General features: G+C 35.8%; 1 protein-coding gene across 1 annotated transcript in view; it reads left to right on the top strand.

The window, feature by feature from the left end:
* ADGRG7 (adhesion G protein-coupled receptor G7) overlaps positions 1-16,942 on the top strand; it is a 71,166-nt gene that overhangs the window by 36,801 nt on the left and 17,423 nt on the right. Inside the window, exons 9-12 of the mRNA XM_059388368.1 lie at positions 5,699-5,859; positions 6,302-6,457; positions 11,097-11,209; positions 16,281-16,627. Of these exons, the coding sequence (XP_059244351.1) occupies positions 5,699-5,859; positions 6,302-6,457; positions 11,097-11,209; positions 16,281-16,627 (777 nt within the window). The remainder of the gene's footprint in view (positions 1-5,698; positions 5,860-6,301; positions 6,458-11,096; positions 11,210-16,280; positions 16,628-16,942) is intronic.

The raw sequence follows: 16,942 nt of genomic DNA, 5'->3' as shown, positions 1-16,942 counted from the left end.
GTCGGTAAGCATCTAACTTCCAGCTCATGTCATGACCTCAGCTGGGATTGAGCTCCCCATGTGCATCTCCCCACTCAGCAGGGAGCCTGCTTCTTCCTCTGCCCCTCCCCTCACTCATGCCCACTGCACGCTCTCTCTCTGAAATAAATAAAATCTTAAAATTATGGTAATCTCAACTCTACTATTCTAGACGATAGGGATGAATTTCTTCTTCTTCCCCCCTCCCCTTCCAAAAACCTTTGGAGCAGAATTGAAATGCTCTGGTCATGGGCACAAGTCTGTTTTCTAAGAAAAATCTAGCTAATACAAGCCAGTTTTACACTTAAAAATACATTTAAAAATTTCAGTCATAAACTTTGCTCATATTTTCTCTTGACATGGCACTTGCAGGCTCAGATTCATCCTGTGGACCTGCCTTGGGATACTTTATATAATTGGCACAGTCATCATCTTGTAGCAACAGATATTAGTTATCTCCACTAATATGGTGCTCACTGTGAGCTCCCTGTATCTTTCATATAGCCCTTTAGAAAATTTTGTGTCTAACTTGAAATGTTTGTAATTTTCGAAGTCTAAAATAATGATTATTCTGACAATAATAATAAAGAAAGCAAGTGCACACATTTACTTTTATTCTCTCCCAAATACAAAAAAAATCCAATGTATGGTGCTGGGTGGCCAGTTGGTTAAGCATCCGACTCTTGATTTCAGCTCAGGTCACAATCTCAGTGTTGTGAAATCAAGTCCTGAGTCTGGCTCTGTGCTTAGTAAGGAGTCTGCTTGAGATTCTCTCTCTCCCTTTGCCCCTCCTCCTCTAAAAGAATAAAACTTAAAAAGCACTCCAATTAGAAAGTGCATATTTTAGAATTCATAATAGCTCTGATAAAGAATAAGGGGTATTATTCATGGATCTGGCATGCTGTGAAATTTTGCTCCCATTTGCTTTGGCTACATGCTTTGTGAAGGTAGAGACCAAATCTAAGTTTGTTTGTTTGTTTTTTTTTACTATTTCATGCATATAGAAAAGTATAGATGTATGTAGTACCTGTGTACCCACAGGTAGAGCAAGGTAAACAGATGTCAAATTTTGCTGTTTGCTTCAGACCCCTTAAAAAATAAAGAGGATATTACAGGTCCATGTCCTAATTTTTTCTCATCCCTCCCTCCCAGAACTTATATCTTTCTTAAGTTGGTATGTCTCATTTTTATGATTGCCTTTAGACTTTTGCTACATATTTTTATATCCATACATAAAATATTCTATTTTGTGGATTTTAAATATTTACCAAAGTGGTATCATGGTGTATGGAACTTGTTTTTTTTTAAAACTACACATCACTTTTGGGAGATTTATTCATACGTTATAAGCTTATTAACTTTTGTCTATCTGATAAACATGTTACAAGTATTGTTTCTTGTTTGTTTGTTACTTTGTCTATCTGATAAATATGTTACAAATATTGTTATATTCCTTTGGCAGCTTGGAAATTCAATGATATGTTAGATTTTTTTCTTCCTTTATTTGTACACCTTTTCATGTATTTATTAGACACTCTGATTTTCTACTCTGCGACTTGCCTATTTGAACACTATGATCATTTCTTATTGAATTATTTGTCTTTCTTTTATTGGTCATTGGAAGTTCTTGTATTCTGGATACTAATTCTTTATTGGTTATAAAGTTGCAAATATCTTTCCTCCAGTCTGTAGCTTTCTTTTGCTTGGCTTTTTATATCTTTTGTCACACCCAAGTTTTAATTTATAGGGCAGTCCACTGTATCAGTATTTTCCTCTATAATTGGTAATTTTTTTAAAAAAAGATTTTATTTATTTATTTGACAGAGAGAGAGAGAGAGAGACCACAAGTAGACAGAGAGTCAGGCAGAGAGAGAGGGGGAAGCAGGCTTCTTGCTGAGCAGAGAACCCAATGTGGGGCTCAATCCCAGTATCCCGAGATCATGACTTGAGCGGAAGGCAGAGGCTTAACCCACTGAGCCACCCAGGCGCCCCTATAATTGGTACTTTATAAGAGAAACCCTTCCCTATGTTTAAGTCACAAGGATAGTCTTCCATATTTTCTTCTGCATGGTTTTAGTGTTTGTGTATGCATTTAGGTCTTCAGTGAACCTAGAGTTGATATGTTTAGTGAAAGATAGGGATCTAACTTCTTATTCCTTATAAGTTATTAATCTTTTCAAATGGGCTAAAACACACTGTTAAGAGATAGTGACTCAGATTAGACTAAAAGGGACTTTAAAAAAAATTTATTTATTTGACAGAGAGAGAGCACAAGCAGGAGAAGTGGGCGAGGGAGAGGCAGGCTCCCCACTGAGCAGGGAGCCTAATGTAGAACTTGATCTCAGGACACTGGTATAATGACCTGAGCCAAAGGTAGATGCTTAATCCACTGAGCCATTCAGACACCTCTGCAAGGGACATATTTTATACGATTTTTAGAAACTAAAGCTCCAAATTATCTGTATTTTAATTCTTTTTTCTCCTAGAAAGACATCATTTGACATATATTATCAAAAGTTGTTGGAAATATAGGGGCACGCTGACAAACCATTCTTCTAAGTAAAGATTTTAGTGCAACTATCCCAGAAATTAAAGAGCAAGTAGACAAAAAAATTAATGAACTTGACCTTTATATACACTTAAGTGTGTGTCTAATTTTGTTTTTAGGCCAAAAATAGATAATAAAAATTCTTTCACATAGCCATCAGGGCCTTCAAAAATTGACCATTTATTCATTAGTCACTACATGGTCATTTGCTATTGACCATGTACAAAAGCTTATGCATTTTGTAAAATAGAAGTTACATAAGACATAGTTCCTGACCACAATGCAATAAAACTAGAAAGTATCACAAAAGAATACCCCAAGTTTTATCCCAGTTAGAAATTAAGAATAAATGTTGTTAGAAAGGAAACTAAAGTGTACATTACAAAGTACTTGGAAATTAATGGCAATGAGATTATCACATATCAACACCTATGGGATATGGACAAAGAATTCTTCAAATTCTTCCCTATGTTAAAGTCATAATGATAGCCTCCTGTATTTTCTTTTGCATGTTTGTAGTGTTTAAAGTAAATTATTTAAAGTAGATTATTTAAATTATTTAAAAAATATATGTGCTTTAATAAATTTATTACAAAATAAATGAAATTGTTAAAAAATGAACTGAGCAACTAAAGAATAATAAAAATAAAGTGAATGTAAAGAAGCTGGAAAGAAATAATTAATAAATGTGATGGAGAAACTTAATAAAAATAGAAATTAACGAATGCTAGGCTTGATCAACAAAAACCCCCATCATTTCAATGAAAAGACTAATAAAATAGTCAAGATTCTAACAAATTTGATTACAAAAAGGGAAAGAGAGAGTGAAAGAATATAAATCAATGTCAAGAAGGCATATCTAGAAATATGAAGATTTAACAAAAATTAAAATGGTAAATAGATTTTTTTCTGATGAATCTTTATATCTAGATGAAAGTGATTGTTTTTTAATAAATGACCAAAATGTTGTAGGAATGAGGAGAGGGGTAAGAAGGTACTTTCATTTTTTAACCTCTATATTTCTACGGATTTGACCTTTTTTTTCACTTTTTAAAAAAATTTATTTTTTTCAGCGTAACAGTATTCATTGTTTTTGCACCACACCCAGTGCTCCATGCAATCTGTGCCCTCCCTAATACCCACCACCTGGTTCCCCCAACCTCCCACCCCCCACCCCTTCAAAACCCTCAGATTGTTTTTCAGAGTCCATAGTCTCTCATGGTTCACCTCCCCTTCCAATTTTCCCCAACTCCCTTCTCCTCTCCATCTCCCCTTGTCCTCCATGCTATTTGTTATGCTCCACAAATAAGTGAAACCATATGATAATTGACTCTCTCTGACTGACTTATTTCACTCAGCATAATCTCTTCCAGTCCCGTCCATGTTGCTACAAAAGTTGGGTATTCATCCTTTCTGATGGAGGCATAATACTCCATAGTGTATATGGACCACATCTTCCTTATCCATTCTTCTGTTGAAGGGCATCTTGGTTCTTTCCACAGTTTGGTGACCATGGCCATTGCTGCTATAAACATTGGGGTACAGATGGCCCTTCTTTTCACAACATCCGTCTCTTTGGGGTAAATACCCAGGAGTGGAATTGCAGGGTCATAGGGAAGCTCTATTTTTAATTTCTTGAGGAATCTCCACACTGTTCTATGGATTTGACTTTTATTTATTTGTTTATAATTTTTAAAGATTTATTTATTTATTTGAGAGAGAGAACACACACGTGTATGTGTGTATGTGTGCACATGCATGAGCAAAGGAGGGGCAGAGGGACAGGGAGAGAGACATTCAAGCAGACTCTCTGCTGACCATGGAGCCTGACATGGGGCTCTGTCTCATGACTCTGAGATCAGCCTGAGCTGAAGTCAAGAGTCCAGTACTTAACCAGCTGAGCCACCCAGGACTCAACTTTTACATCATGCCTGTCCTTTTATTTAAAGAACAACATCAAAAAACAAACAAACAAACAAAAAACTCCACCCACAGTAATAATGAAAAGAAGCCTTACTGTAAATTTCAGGCTAACTTTGTCATCTATTGTCCAGAAGGAATAATTTGGCAAGTCCAATGTGCCATGAGAACGCTTCGTAAACCAATGTCTTTATTTCCAGGTAGAGGCTAGAATGTGGCTGTCTGGGAGGATGGTCGGAATTGTCAAGGCATTGTCTGCCTATCTTGCCACTGTTTCGGTTTTCTTGATATCACTTGTAAACGCAGAGTTTAAAAAATTAATTGAGTTCAAACCTGTAATTGTTACAGTTGCTTTTGTCTTAAATATGGCCAACAGTTAGATAAAGCATTAGGGGCATTCCTTAGGTCCTTCTGTTTGACAACCACCGTGGCTGCCTCCAGGCAAAACCCTCTGCTGTGGCCATGCTTTTCTAGGATCTCTGAAGAACAGCCGAACACTTTTTCCCAGGGTCCTGAAGAAATATGTCACAATAGTCTCCCAGCCTTGGGAAAAATCCATGATCATCATGAAGTAGCAGAGACCAGTGGTTCAGGAGATGATGGACAGTATCTCCCTTGAAACAGTCCCTGATACGCACTATGTGAACTCCTGGCTCTGTGACTGAATAGACTGGCTTCTGTCCCTTGTAATAGGAAACAGGTCTCATAACACTGTCCTAGGCACTGCCAACCCGATATTCACTATTTACTTTTAGCTCTTTCTTGTCTGATGTCTTATTGGTCGGTAGTTGGGTGGTGGTGGTGGGGGGGAACCACACAGCCTTGGACTACGTGGGTGTCATATTCACTGTTTCACTGCATAGAAAGCAAGATGTTCAAAAAACAAGAAAAGAAAAGAAAAGAAAGCAAGATGTTTATTTTATACATGAAATCCTTCTATACTTCCTTGAGATGAATTAGGCAGAAATTTTTGTAGCTATTTAGAAGGTAAGGAGTCTGAACCTCTGGAAAAAATTAATGTGAGTAGAATGGCCAGGTACAGGTTATACATGTTAATTAAATAAAGATTAGGCTAGCAAACAGTTTTTACTGTACTTTACAGTAAGCAGTCATGCGGTTGAATGATGACATGGGACTTTGTTTTTTGTTGCCCTAGTGTTCATTTGTTTCATTTGTTGATTTTTTTTTTTTTTTTTTTTTTTGGTCTCACAGGTAACACAACGGCATGTGGCTTTGTAGTGTATCAAAACAACAAGCTCTTCCAATCAAAAACTTTTAAAGCTAAATCAAATTTTAGTCAAAAAATTATCTCAGGCAGGACGAATGAAAATAACAGTCAGGGAGCTTCCGTTGACATTGTCTTTAATCCAAAGGTGAGTTTTTCCACTAACAACAACAACAACAAAATTCAGGCCACTTTTGATTACAAAAGCAGGGTTGGTTGGGCAAAAGAAATCCACAGGAAAACTCTTTATATTTATGTAAATTTTTATTTAAATTCCAGTTAGTTAACAAACAGTGTAATATTTGTTTTAGGCATACAATATATTGATTTAATAGAAAAATTCTTTTAAGAATTCTTTGAAGATATTCATTTAAATATCCATGTTTTTTGGTCAGGCTAGATAAATGCAAAATCAGCTAATTTGAATTTTACATCCTTCCCTTCCCCCCAATCTCTAATGAAGATGTTGTACTTAGTACCTGCCTAATTGATTTCTCATACACTTATTTTATCTTAGATTATCCTATTTTTTTTTTTACTTGATTCAGCATTTTTAAGAAATCAGTTGCAGTTGTCTTTTCAATTTGCAGTATAACCGAAAAGAATTCCAGCTCCATTCCTATGCTTGTGTCTATTGGGATCTTTCAACAAAGGATTGGGACACACGTGGGTGTCACAAAAGTGGGAACGCTGATAACTTCTTGTACTGTCACTGCAACCATACTACTAATTTTGCTGTGTTAATGGTAAGGATGTACACAGTAGTCTCTTTCCAGACACAAATTTCCCTTATACATAATTCTGGTGTGTGCTAATTGGAGATGTTTTGGGGGCTTAGTTTGCATAGATATTCAATCTAGATTAAATGAATAAGCAGGGAATGGAGGGATAAGACTAAAAAAGGAAGTGCTGGTAACAGCAAGGAAATAGAGCTTCCTGCAGTATGGTTTCAGGGTGGATGAGGTCAGTACCGTGTATTTAATACTGAGAAGGGAGCCCATGTGCAAAGAAGAGCTGATAGACTCCATTCAACTAATTCACATGTTGTGAAGCTTGAAGTTGTTATATCCAGAGGTAAGGCTGTATGGCTGTGTGTTGGGTGCGGGTTCAGTACATACTTAACTATGGATGGGCAGTTGAAACCTGTTACCCAACCTTTTTCCTTTGGAATAATCTAAGTTGCTAAATTTATGCTAGAAGATAAAAGAGTAATAGCTCTTGAATTCATCCAATTTGTCCCACAGTTCCTTTATGTATTCCTTATATCTTAAATTTTTTAAAATTTGAGTATAGTTGACACACAATGTTACATTAGTTTCAGGTGTACAACATAGTGATTTCACAAGTTTCTACATTAGGCTATGCTCACCACAAGTGTAGCTACCATCTGTCACCATGCAATGCTATTACAGTATCATTGACTATATTCCTTATGGTGTGCCTTTTATTCCTGTGGCTAATTTATTCCCAGAATCTTGTATTTCCCACTCCCCTTCACACATTCCCTCTGGCAGCCATCAGTTTGTGCTCTGTATTTTCAGATCTGATTATGCTTTTTGTTCATTCATTTTTTTTTTTTTTTTTTTAGTTTTCACATACGAGTCAAATCATATGATTTCTCTTTTTTTCTCAGTCCAACTTATTTCCCTTCGCATATAATCTTATAGGTTCATCATGTTGTCGCAAATGGCCCAAACTCGTCCTTTTGATGGCTGCATAATATTCCATCATTCATATCTACCACATCTTCCTTAGGCATTCATCTATGAATGTATTCCTTACATCTTTTTTTGGAGGGGGAAGGGCAAAGGGAAAGGGAGAGAGAGGGAATCTTAAGCAGGCTCCATGTCCAGCATGGATCTATGACCCTGATATCATGACCTGAGCCAAAATCAAATAAGCCATCCAGGCGTTCCTCCTTATACCTTTTGACTACAAAGCTACTCTGTACAAATAACTGATAACACTTAGTTCTGGTGTGTAGCTACAAGTGCACCTCTGAAAGTTCTTGGGCCGGCTCTTTGAAGAGAAGGACCTGTTTGTTCTGTTTCCAGAAATCTATTATTCTTCTAAATCCAAAAGTGTTAGTTTTTATACTTGATGGAATGATTTTATATGCTGTAGAATGGGGAGGGATGTAGTATCTTACACTTATTAATATTGTGAATCTTCCTGAGAAAAGCAAGTATTTTCGTTCCCTAGGAGCTGTGAGGTAGACATCTTTGGGAAGCCAGTTGAGATCAGAACATACTGATACAACATATAATAACAAATTATAGAAACTCATGGGTTTTTTTGTTTTGTTTTGTTTTGTTTTTGAGAGGGGATAGGGCAGGGCAGAGGAAGAGGGAGAGAGACAGAATCTTAAGCAGGAGCAGGCTCCATGCCGAGTGTGGAGCCCAAGACAGAGCCTGAACTCACAACACTGAGATCATGATCTGAGCCAAAATCAAATGTTGGATGCTTAACCAACTGAGCCACCAGGTGCCCCAATATAGAACCATGTTTTATAATTTTTTTCCTTCCTTCCTGTCTATCATTTTTTCCTTTACTTACTTTAATGCACTGGATTTAACTTCCTGTATAATTTTTTGTTGTTGTTGTTTCAAGTTTTTGTTTATATTCTAGTTAGTTAACACATAGAATAATATTGGTTTCAGGAGTAGAATTTAATGACTCATCACTTACATCTAATACCCAGTGCTCATCACAAGTGCTGTCCTTAATACCCATCAACCATCTAGCCCATCCTTCACTCCTCCATCAAGCCTCAGTTTGTTCTCTATAGTTAAGAGTCTCTTATGGTTTGCCTCCCTCTCATTTTTTTCTTCCCCTATTTTCAACTGTTTTGTTTCTCAAATCCACATATGAGTGAAATCCTATGGTATGTCTTTCTCTGACTTATTTAGCTTAGTATAATACACTCTAGCTCTATCCACATTGTTGCATATGGCAAAATTTTATTCTTTTTGATGTCTGAGTAATATTCCATTATGTATATACACCATTTAATTCTTTTTTTTTTTCCAAAGATTTTATTCATTTGTCAGAAAGAGAGAGAGAGAAAGCACACAAGCAGGCAGAGAGGCAGGCAGAGGAGGAGAGAGAGGCAGGCTCCCTGCTGAGCAAGGAGCCCGATGCGGGACTCGATCCGAGGACCCTGGGATCATGACCTGAGCCAAAGGCAGTGGCTTAACCCACTGAGCCACCCAGGCATCCCCACCATTTAATTCTTTATCCATTCATCAGTGGATGAACTTTTGGGCTCTTACAATAATTTGGCTATTGTTGATGATGTTGCTATAAACATCAGTGTGTGTGCCCCTTTGAATCACTATATTTGTATCCTCTGGAGAAAATACCTAGTAGTGCAATTGTTGAATGGTAGGGTAGTTGTATTTTTTTTTTTTTTTTAAGATTTTATTTATTTATTCGACAGAGAGAGATCACAAGTAGGCAGAGAGGAAGGCAGAGAGAGAGGAGGAAGCAGGCTCCCTGCTGAGCAGAGAGCCCGATGCGGGACTCGATCCCAGGACCCTGAGATCATGACCTGAGCCGAAGGCAGCGGCTTAACCCACTGAGCCACCCAGGCGCCCTGGGTAGTTGTATTTTTAACTTTTCAAGGAATCTCCATACTGTTTTCCAGAGTGTTTGCACCCAGTTTGTATTCCCACCAGCACTATAAGAGATTTCTCCTTTCTCCACATCTTTGCCAACAACTCTTATTTCCTGTGTTGTTAATTTTAGCCATTCTGACAAGTGTGAGGTTATACTTTTCTTATTTTAATGATCAAAGCCTTTCTTAATTGATTTTGATCATTTTCTAACATATTACAGAGAGATCTACTTTTTTTTTTTTTTAAGATTTTATTTCTTTATTTGAGAGGTAGAGAGCAAGCATGAGGAGTAGGCAGGACAGAGGGAGAAACAGACTCCCACTGAATGCAAAGCCCAATATGGGGCTTGATCCCAGGATCCTGGGATCATGACCTGAGCCAAAGGCAGATGCTTCACAGGCTGAACTACCCACGTGCCGCTGGAGTTCTGCTTTCTTAGTAAGAAAATAATAAAGATAAAATTTTAACTTTTTTGATATCTTAAAGATCATTAGCATCATTCACTAGCTGTGTAAAGCTTGGGTTGCTATATATATTAAATGATACAGACTACATTGTCATAGTTATTTTTCTTCTTACCTGAGGTCAAACTTTCAGCTGTTTCTTATCATTAATGTCTGAGTCTGCCTCAGTGCCTACCACTCACATTTGTAATTAGTTTTGGGTTGCCAAATTTTTTAAAAGGCTGATTAAGATTGTATATAAAGTAGGAGCAGATAGGCTCTAATCAAATAGATGATTTCGAAGGCCTGATGAGCTCTATATATTCTATGATTCTTTGGTATTTACTCAATATAGTGTACACAAGAAGTAATGTGAAATCTTTGTTTTTAAAATGAAATTTATTTTATTTTTGTTTTCTTCCTATAAAAGCAGTACATACTTATTGCATAAGGTATGAAAGTTTATCTATTAAACAGAAATATACTAATATGGAAAAATATTTATAACATCTTTAATTAACATGGCAATTCAAATTAAAATATGTTAACAAACTGCTATATATTTGTACAAGAGACATAGGTAATATTTGTAGATATATTATAAAAAAGATCACCTCTGGGGAAGAGATAGGATTTTAAGAGATAGGGTAGTATGATATGGGGGTAAGAGATAACTATGGGATTTTTTTAATGCTTCTATATTACTTTCATGTTATATAAATATTACTTTCTAATTTTTTAAATTGTTAAAGACAGGCAAAAAATTATATATACCCTACTCAATGGCCACGATTATTACCTCACCAGATTTCTAAGAGTACATACTCACATGCAGTATACTTATCTATGAATAAATACTTGGCATAGATACATTAGACAAAAATGAGATCTCCTTTTAAAAAAATATTACAGGATCACATAAACATCTTTCCGTGTCTAAAAAATATTTCTGCAACTTTATTTTTAGTGCATTAGCTTACATATGCAGATTTCCTCTTAGATTATAATTACACCTAAAAATAATGTAAGGGATAAATGAAATAACTTCAGCCAACTTTAATCTAATCCAAACAACTTTAATTTTAAACATTGAGGAGAAGTATACATGTTTTCCCTAACTGACAGATAACTGTTCTCAACACAACTTCATATAGACTGCTTAGAGATAAGGGGTTCATTTATTTCCTTTTAAAACTTCTCAAGTTTTATAAAAAGATGTATCTGGCAACTATCTGGTATTTTGACCAATGTAACTTTTTATGATGACTTTCATAGACATTTCAGGAATGGTTATTTATAAATAAAAGTCTTAACTTATTTTCCAGAGTTTCAAAAAGAACTATAAATATCCTGAATCACTAAACATATTATCCAGCGTTGGATGTGCCCTGTCCATTACTGGTCTGGTTCTCACAATTATATTTCAGATTGTCACCAGGTAAGAAAGGCTGCATGCTCTTCTTATGAGAGAAATTGCTATCCTGATATTATTTCCTCTGCACATATTCTCATCAGAATACAGTCTTTTGGAACTACAGGGAAATCAGATTTAGTTCAAAGTGGGTCTATTGTGCATTCCTACCTGGTTTTCTTCTTAAACTCAAGATGAATCAAGGTGAACTCATCTTTCCTTCAGAATTGTTTCTCCCTACTAAATTCCTTTATAAATGTTTTCTCAGGTGTGTAAATTCAGAGTTTTTTTATTTTAAAGGCATTGCTGTTTAAAAATCTTTCCTGAAGTTTTATTTAAAAAATTAAGAACTGGCAGAAAAGTCGAGAGAACACTGAACAATCATATACCCTTCACCTAGATTCATTAAATTATTAATATTTTGCTTTATCTGTCTTTCTACTCTGTCCTGAAATTTTGAAAGTAAGTTGTAGGCATCATGACTGTCATGTCTAAATTCTTCAAGTATTTCCTAAGAACAGGGGTATTCTCCTCTATAGTATAATACCATTCCTCACTCAGGAAATTCAGCTCAAGCAATTTACAATTTTTAACACTAATTTAATATTACTGTGTTAATATATATCCCATATTAAAATTTTTCCAGTTGTCCCAGTAATGTTCATTATAGTTGGGTTTTTTTCTTCCAATTTATTCAGTTTTCATGTCTCTTTAGTCTCATTTAGCCTAAAATAATTCCTCTGATTTTTGTGTATTTTGGTCTTTTAGGGCATTAAATCTTTTGAGATGCTCAGGTCAGTTATGTTGTAAAATAGAGTATTCTAAGTTTAGGCTTTGTCTGTTACTCATAATTAGATACAGATTAAATATTTTTATGAGAATACTAAATCATTAAGTCTTTTTCAGTGTGATAGAGCAAGAAGCACGCAATGTCAGTTTGTCCCATTATTGGTTCTATTACATTTGGTCTCTTGTTTACAGTAGTGTCTACCGGATTTTTACACACTAAAGGTTCACATTTTTCCTTTTGTAAGTAATAGATAATCGGTGGGACGAAACCTTATGATTGTGTGACTGTCCTGTTCCTCAACCCTTTTTTTTTTTTTTTTATTTGCCAGTGATAGAGGGAGAGAGAGCGAGCAAGCACAGGCAGACAGAGAGGCAGGCAGAGGCAGAGGGAGAAGCAGGCTCCCTGCCGAGCAAGGAGCCCAATGTGGGGCTCGATCCCAAGACGCTGGGATCATGACCTGAGCCGAAGGCAGCCGCTTAACCAACTGAGCCACCCAGGCGTCCCCTGTTCCTCAACTCTTACTCAATGGTTTCAGTGTCCACCAATTGTCCTTACTGGAATATATTACTACATTGATGGCTGAAAATGATGATTTTTTTCTTATCTATTATTCTTTCTACATTTAGTCACTGTATTCTTTTGTAAAGTAGTGTACTCTTCACTGTAATCAGAGGGAATCTTTCTTCATGTTGTTTTGGCATGTCCCTATCAGCCTATTTATTTCAGATACAGCTAGATGACCCAAGCACATTTTTCACTTTCTCTGCCTCATACTTAGAATCAGCCCTTTGTTCAAAGAGCCAGAATTCCATTTGGTTCTTCTTCTTTACCTATCATACTTAATGAGTCTCTTGTCATTCATTTTAAGTTTTTATACTGAATGCTAACTATGGACCAAGCACCATGTGTAAATTAAGCACCATGATTATGAATGAGACAAGTAAGCTCCATCTCTCCTGGTATTTACATTCCTGGGGGAAGACTGATGTTATACAAATATATACAGAATTAAGTATATAATTACAAATAGTGGTAAGTGCCTCGAAGGAAAACTCCATGCCATGTAATTACAGATCTGTCATGTAAAAGAAAATGGCTCTTATGTCTGTCCTTTCATTTGTATTTCTATTATAATCACTTTTCCAAAAAAATTTTTTATTAACATATAATGTATTATTTGTTCCAGGGACACAGGTGTATATTTCATCAGTTTTACACAATTCACAGCATTTACCATAGCACATACCGTCCCCAATGTCCATCTGTCATAAACACTCTTGAACAATTATTTGATCCCATGTGAATGACTTGCAGTACCTGCAAAATTAGTTTCTTTGCCTAAAATTTCCCTCCTTCCAGTCATCATCAGATTTTTTTTCATTCTCTATCAACATGGTTCTTAGCAGTATTGATGCCGTAGACATCACTGAAAACTCCTCAGGAAACAAAGATAAAAATCTTAAAAATGGCATTGCTTTTTAAATTGTGAATCAAATAGTTTTCTTTGTTCATAGACAGGGTCCCATATAATTATATGAAATTTATATATAATGTGTATAAGTTATAATAAATTTTATATATATTTAAATATATAAAATATATTACATAATATATAAATTATAATATATGTTATATATAAAATAATATAATATTAATTCTCAGAAGATAGTAATATACCAAAGAGCCAGCATATATGAAAATAGCCTGTTCTCCCTATGGATTATAATTTGTTTGACATAAGAAAAAACTAACTTTGTTTTTATATTTAAAAAATCATTTTATATAAAAGGATTCCTTTGAGTACCTTTTTCAGTTCTGGTTATTAAGTTTTCTAGAGACTGAATGAAATTTTGAATTATCCTGAAAATCTCAACTAAAGCATCTAGAGAATGAACAGAGTTCATACAATTTTTATGGATTAAATATATGCTTTTTATGCATCTTCCTAAAGACTGAGAAGTTTCATGATGGAATGTTATAAAATCATAAAGGATATGTAATTAGCAAACAGATTTATTCATCAGATTCTAGAATTAAAAATGGATACTTGAAAACAATAGGATTTTAGGCACAGTAATAAATTTAGGGAAATAGTTATTTCGAGAGGACTTGTAGTCTGAAAAACCTAGAAGGGCTTGGGTGGTACTGAATGGAGATTCTATAGCTTTTGTTAATATATGACTGTATAGCATAGTATACGGAGAATTGTAATATGTCAGTAGAGGGGACTTCAGGGTATATTTGCCTTTACCCACTAAGGAAAACAATACATGCACAGTAAAGAGAATATGAGACTTCACATTTGAGATCAACCTTATTTAGGGCAACCTTGAATTCTCTGCTAATCTGGAAATACACATGTGGGCCACCAGAGAACACACTTGTGAGGAGCACACAATCACACACATTCTCTCTTTCTCTCTTGCACTGCCTTCTAAAGACTACTGGCAAATAATGCCAGCTTACAGACAAAGTGAGAAAATGCTGTTCTTTTCTAGCAAATATCTTAGCTAAAGATGAGAAGAAAAAGACCCACAAAGCTTTAAGGAGCACATGGTTCCATACCGAGAAATTACCTTTTCAAATGAAGGAACAGTGATCAAGCATGTTTTATATTAACTAGCTCATTCACAACATCTTGACCATTTTATTATTAACAAGTTATTTCCTAAATTATGGTCCTCAAGATACCAATCCTTGGGAGGTAATCCATGGAAAAATGGTTATGAAATGTCTTACAGAAGACACATGTGAAATTTTGTTGAGTGTAAGCCTTTCAGAGAAATAGTAATCATTAGTCTTCTCAAAATATCTTTAGTAGCAGCAATAGACCATGACACAAATTTTAAATATTTTTACTTAATTTAAAATGTTTATGGAAGCCTTACTCTTTAAATGTAATGTAAGCTAAATATTATACCATTTTGTTTTAAACTTATAAAGGTAGTCTAAAATTATATTTGACTTTATTGTTTTAAAATCCATACTTGGATTTTTTAAAATCTAAAATAGTTCTTAAAATGCAAGAGACTTTCTCTACCTTTGAACATGGATTCATCTACTAATATGCAATAGTTTCCTATTTTTAAATGTAAAAAATCCATTTAGAGCCTTTCTATATATAGCCTTTGTATATGTTTGTGAATCTAGAGGAGAACCTATTGTCTATTGTGGTAGAAGAAACTGTCCGAAAAGTTAGTGGCTTAAAACATTTATTTCTTATCTCTAATGATTCTTTGGCTTCACTGGGCTCAGCTGTATGGTTCTTCTGTTGGTCTCTTGTGGGTCTCCTGTGAGACTTCAATCAAGTGGTGGGTAGAGTTGGACCCACTGGGGCTCATCTTGGAGCTGGAACATCTGGGTCTTTCTCCATCTCCATATCATCCCAGAGGATTCCTATGTGGTTTCTTTAGCAGGTTAACTAAATGTTTTACCTGGTGGCTCAGAACTCCCAGGAGAACGAAGGGGAAAGCTTTTTAATACTTTCATGGGAAAAGTGACTTTATGGGATCCTTCCTCTATTAAAAAATGATTTAAAAACTTTGAAAGTTTTAAAACTTGTGTTTTACAACTGTACTGGTATAAAGGTGAACATATTAATATATGCTCCTATTTGTACTTTGACCGATAAAAGTTAATTCTTTCCCCTTCTTTTTTTTTTCTTTTTTTAAGATTTTCTTTATTTATTTGAGAGCAAGCATGAGAGGAGAGAAGATCAGAGAGAGAAGCAGACTCCCCATGGAGCTGGGAGCCCAACACAGGAATTGATTCTGGGACTCTGGGATCATGACCTGAACAAGAGGCAGTTGCCTAACCAACTGAGCCACCCAGGCACCCAATTCCCTTCTGGTTTTAAAAGGAGTTAAAACTTTTCTGTGGGTTGTTAAAATATCACTGGCCCCAGTAGTGCTTTATCTGGTGAATAGTTCACAGGCCAGGCCTTCTGGTGCATTTCATTAGTTAGAGCAAGTCACAGGCTGGCCCCAGAAGGGGCTACACAGGGTATGGATACCTGAAAGAAGCATTCTGTGGGGGTCCTCTCTGAAAACTAGCTGTCACCTTTGATTACAACATAGTTTGACAGAAAGATATATCAACCTGTTTTCTCTAACTCACCTCTTTGTGGAAATGCGACAATAGCGAGCTCTTCTGGTGTACTCGGGAAGGTAGACTTAAGAGCTGGACCACTGGGTTAAGAGTTGGATTTCCACTGGATTATAATATTTCTGTGTTCTCTCACAGTTTCACTAGAGTTTATTTTTTGCGTGTGTTTTATTTGTTTAATCATATATACTTCTTTGTTTTCAGGAACGTCAGAAAAACTTCAGTAACCTGGGTGTTGGTCAGTCTGTGTGTATCCATGTTGATTTTTAACCTCCTCTTTGTGTTTGGAATTGAAAACTCCAATAAGAACTTAAAGAAAAGTGATAGTGACACCAATAAGCCTGACTCTAACAGAAATGAAATACTGCCCCAAGACACTGTGTACGACCCGAATCCCAAGTGCACTGTGGTTGCTGCGTTGCTGCACTATTTCCTGTTGGTGACGTTTAGCTGGACTGGCCTCAGTGCTGCCCAGCTCTATTTCCTTCTCATTAGGACCATGAGGCCTCTTCCTCAACGTTTCATTCTGTTCATCTCTTTAATTGGATGGGGTAAGCATTTGCCTTTCCGCTTACTCAGAAATTTAATTTTGTTGAAATAACCTAATTTTAACAACCTAATGGCACAAGGGGAGATGGAAATCGAGCAGTCACTAGGAGTGCGCCTTCTGCCTGGTTGCTTACACTCCTGGGAAGGAGGAAGATGTGATCAGGCAGCTGTCCTAGTCACAGCTAGGACAAACTAACCTTGAGATGTTAATTTCCGATCACATCTCTGTTAGTTTCATTTGAAATTTAGACCATATATGATTAACTTTCTAGCTACTTAAAAAAAAAGTTTCGAGAACATCAAGAGTGATTCTAACA

Source organism: Mustela nigripes, chromosome 2 (assembly GCF_022355385.1).
Source record: "Mustela nigripes isolate SB6536 chromosome 2, MUSNIG.SB6536, whole genome shotgun sequence".
NCBI classification, from domain to species: Eukaryota; Metazoa; Chordata; class Mammalia; order Carnivora; family Mustelidae; genus Mustela; species Mustela nigripes.
Note: the sequence above shows the minus strand (reverse complement) of the source record. Positions and strands in the feature narration are given on the sequence as shown.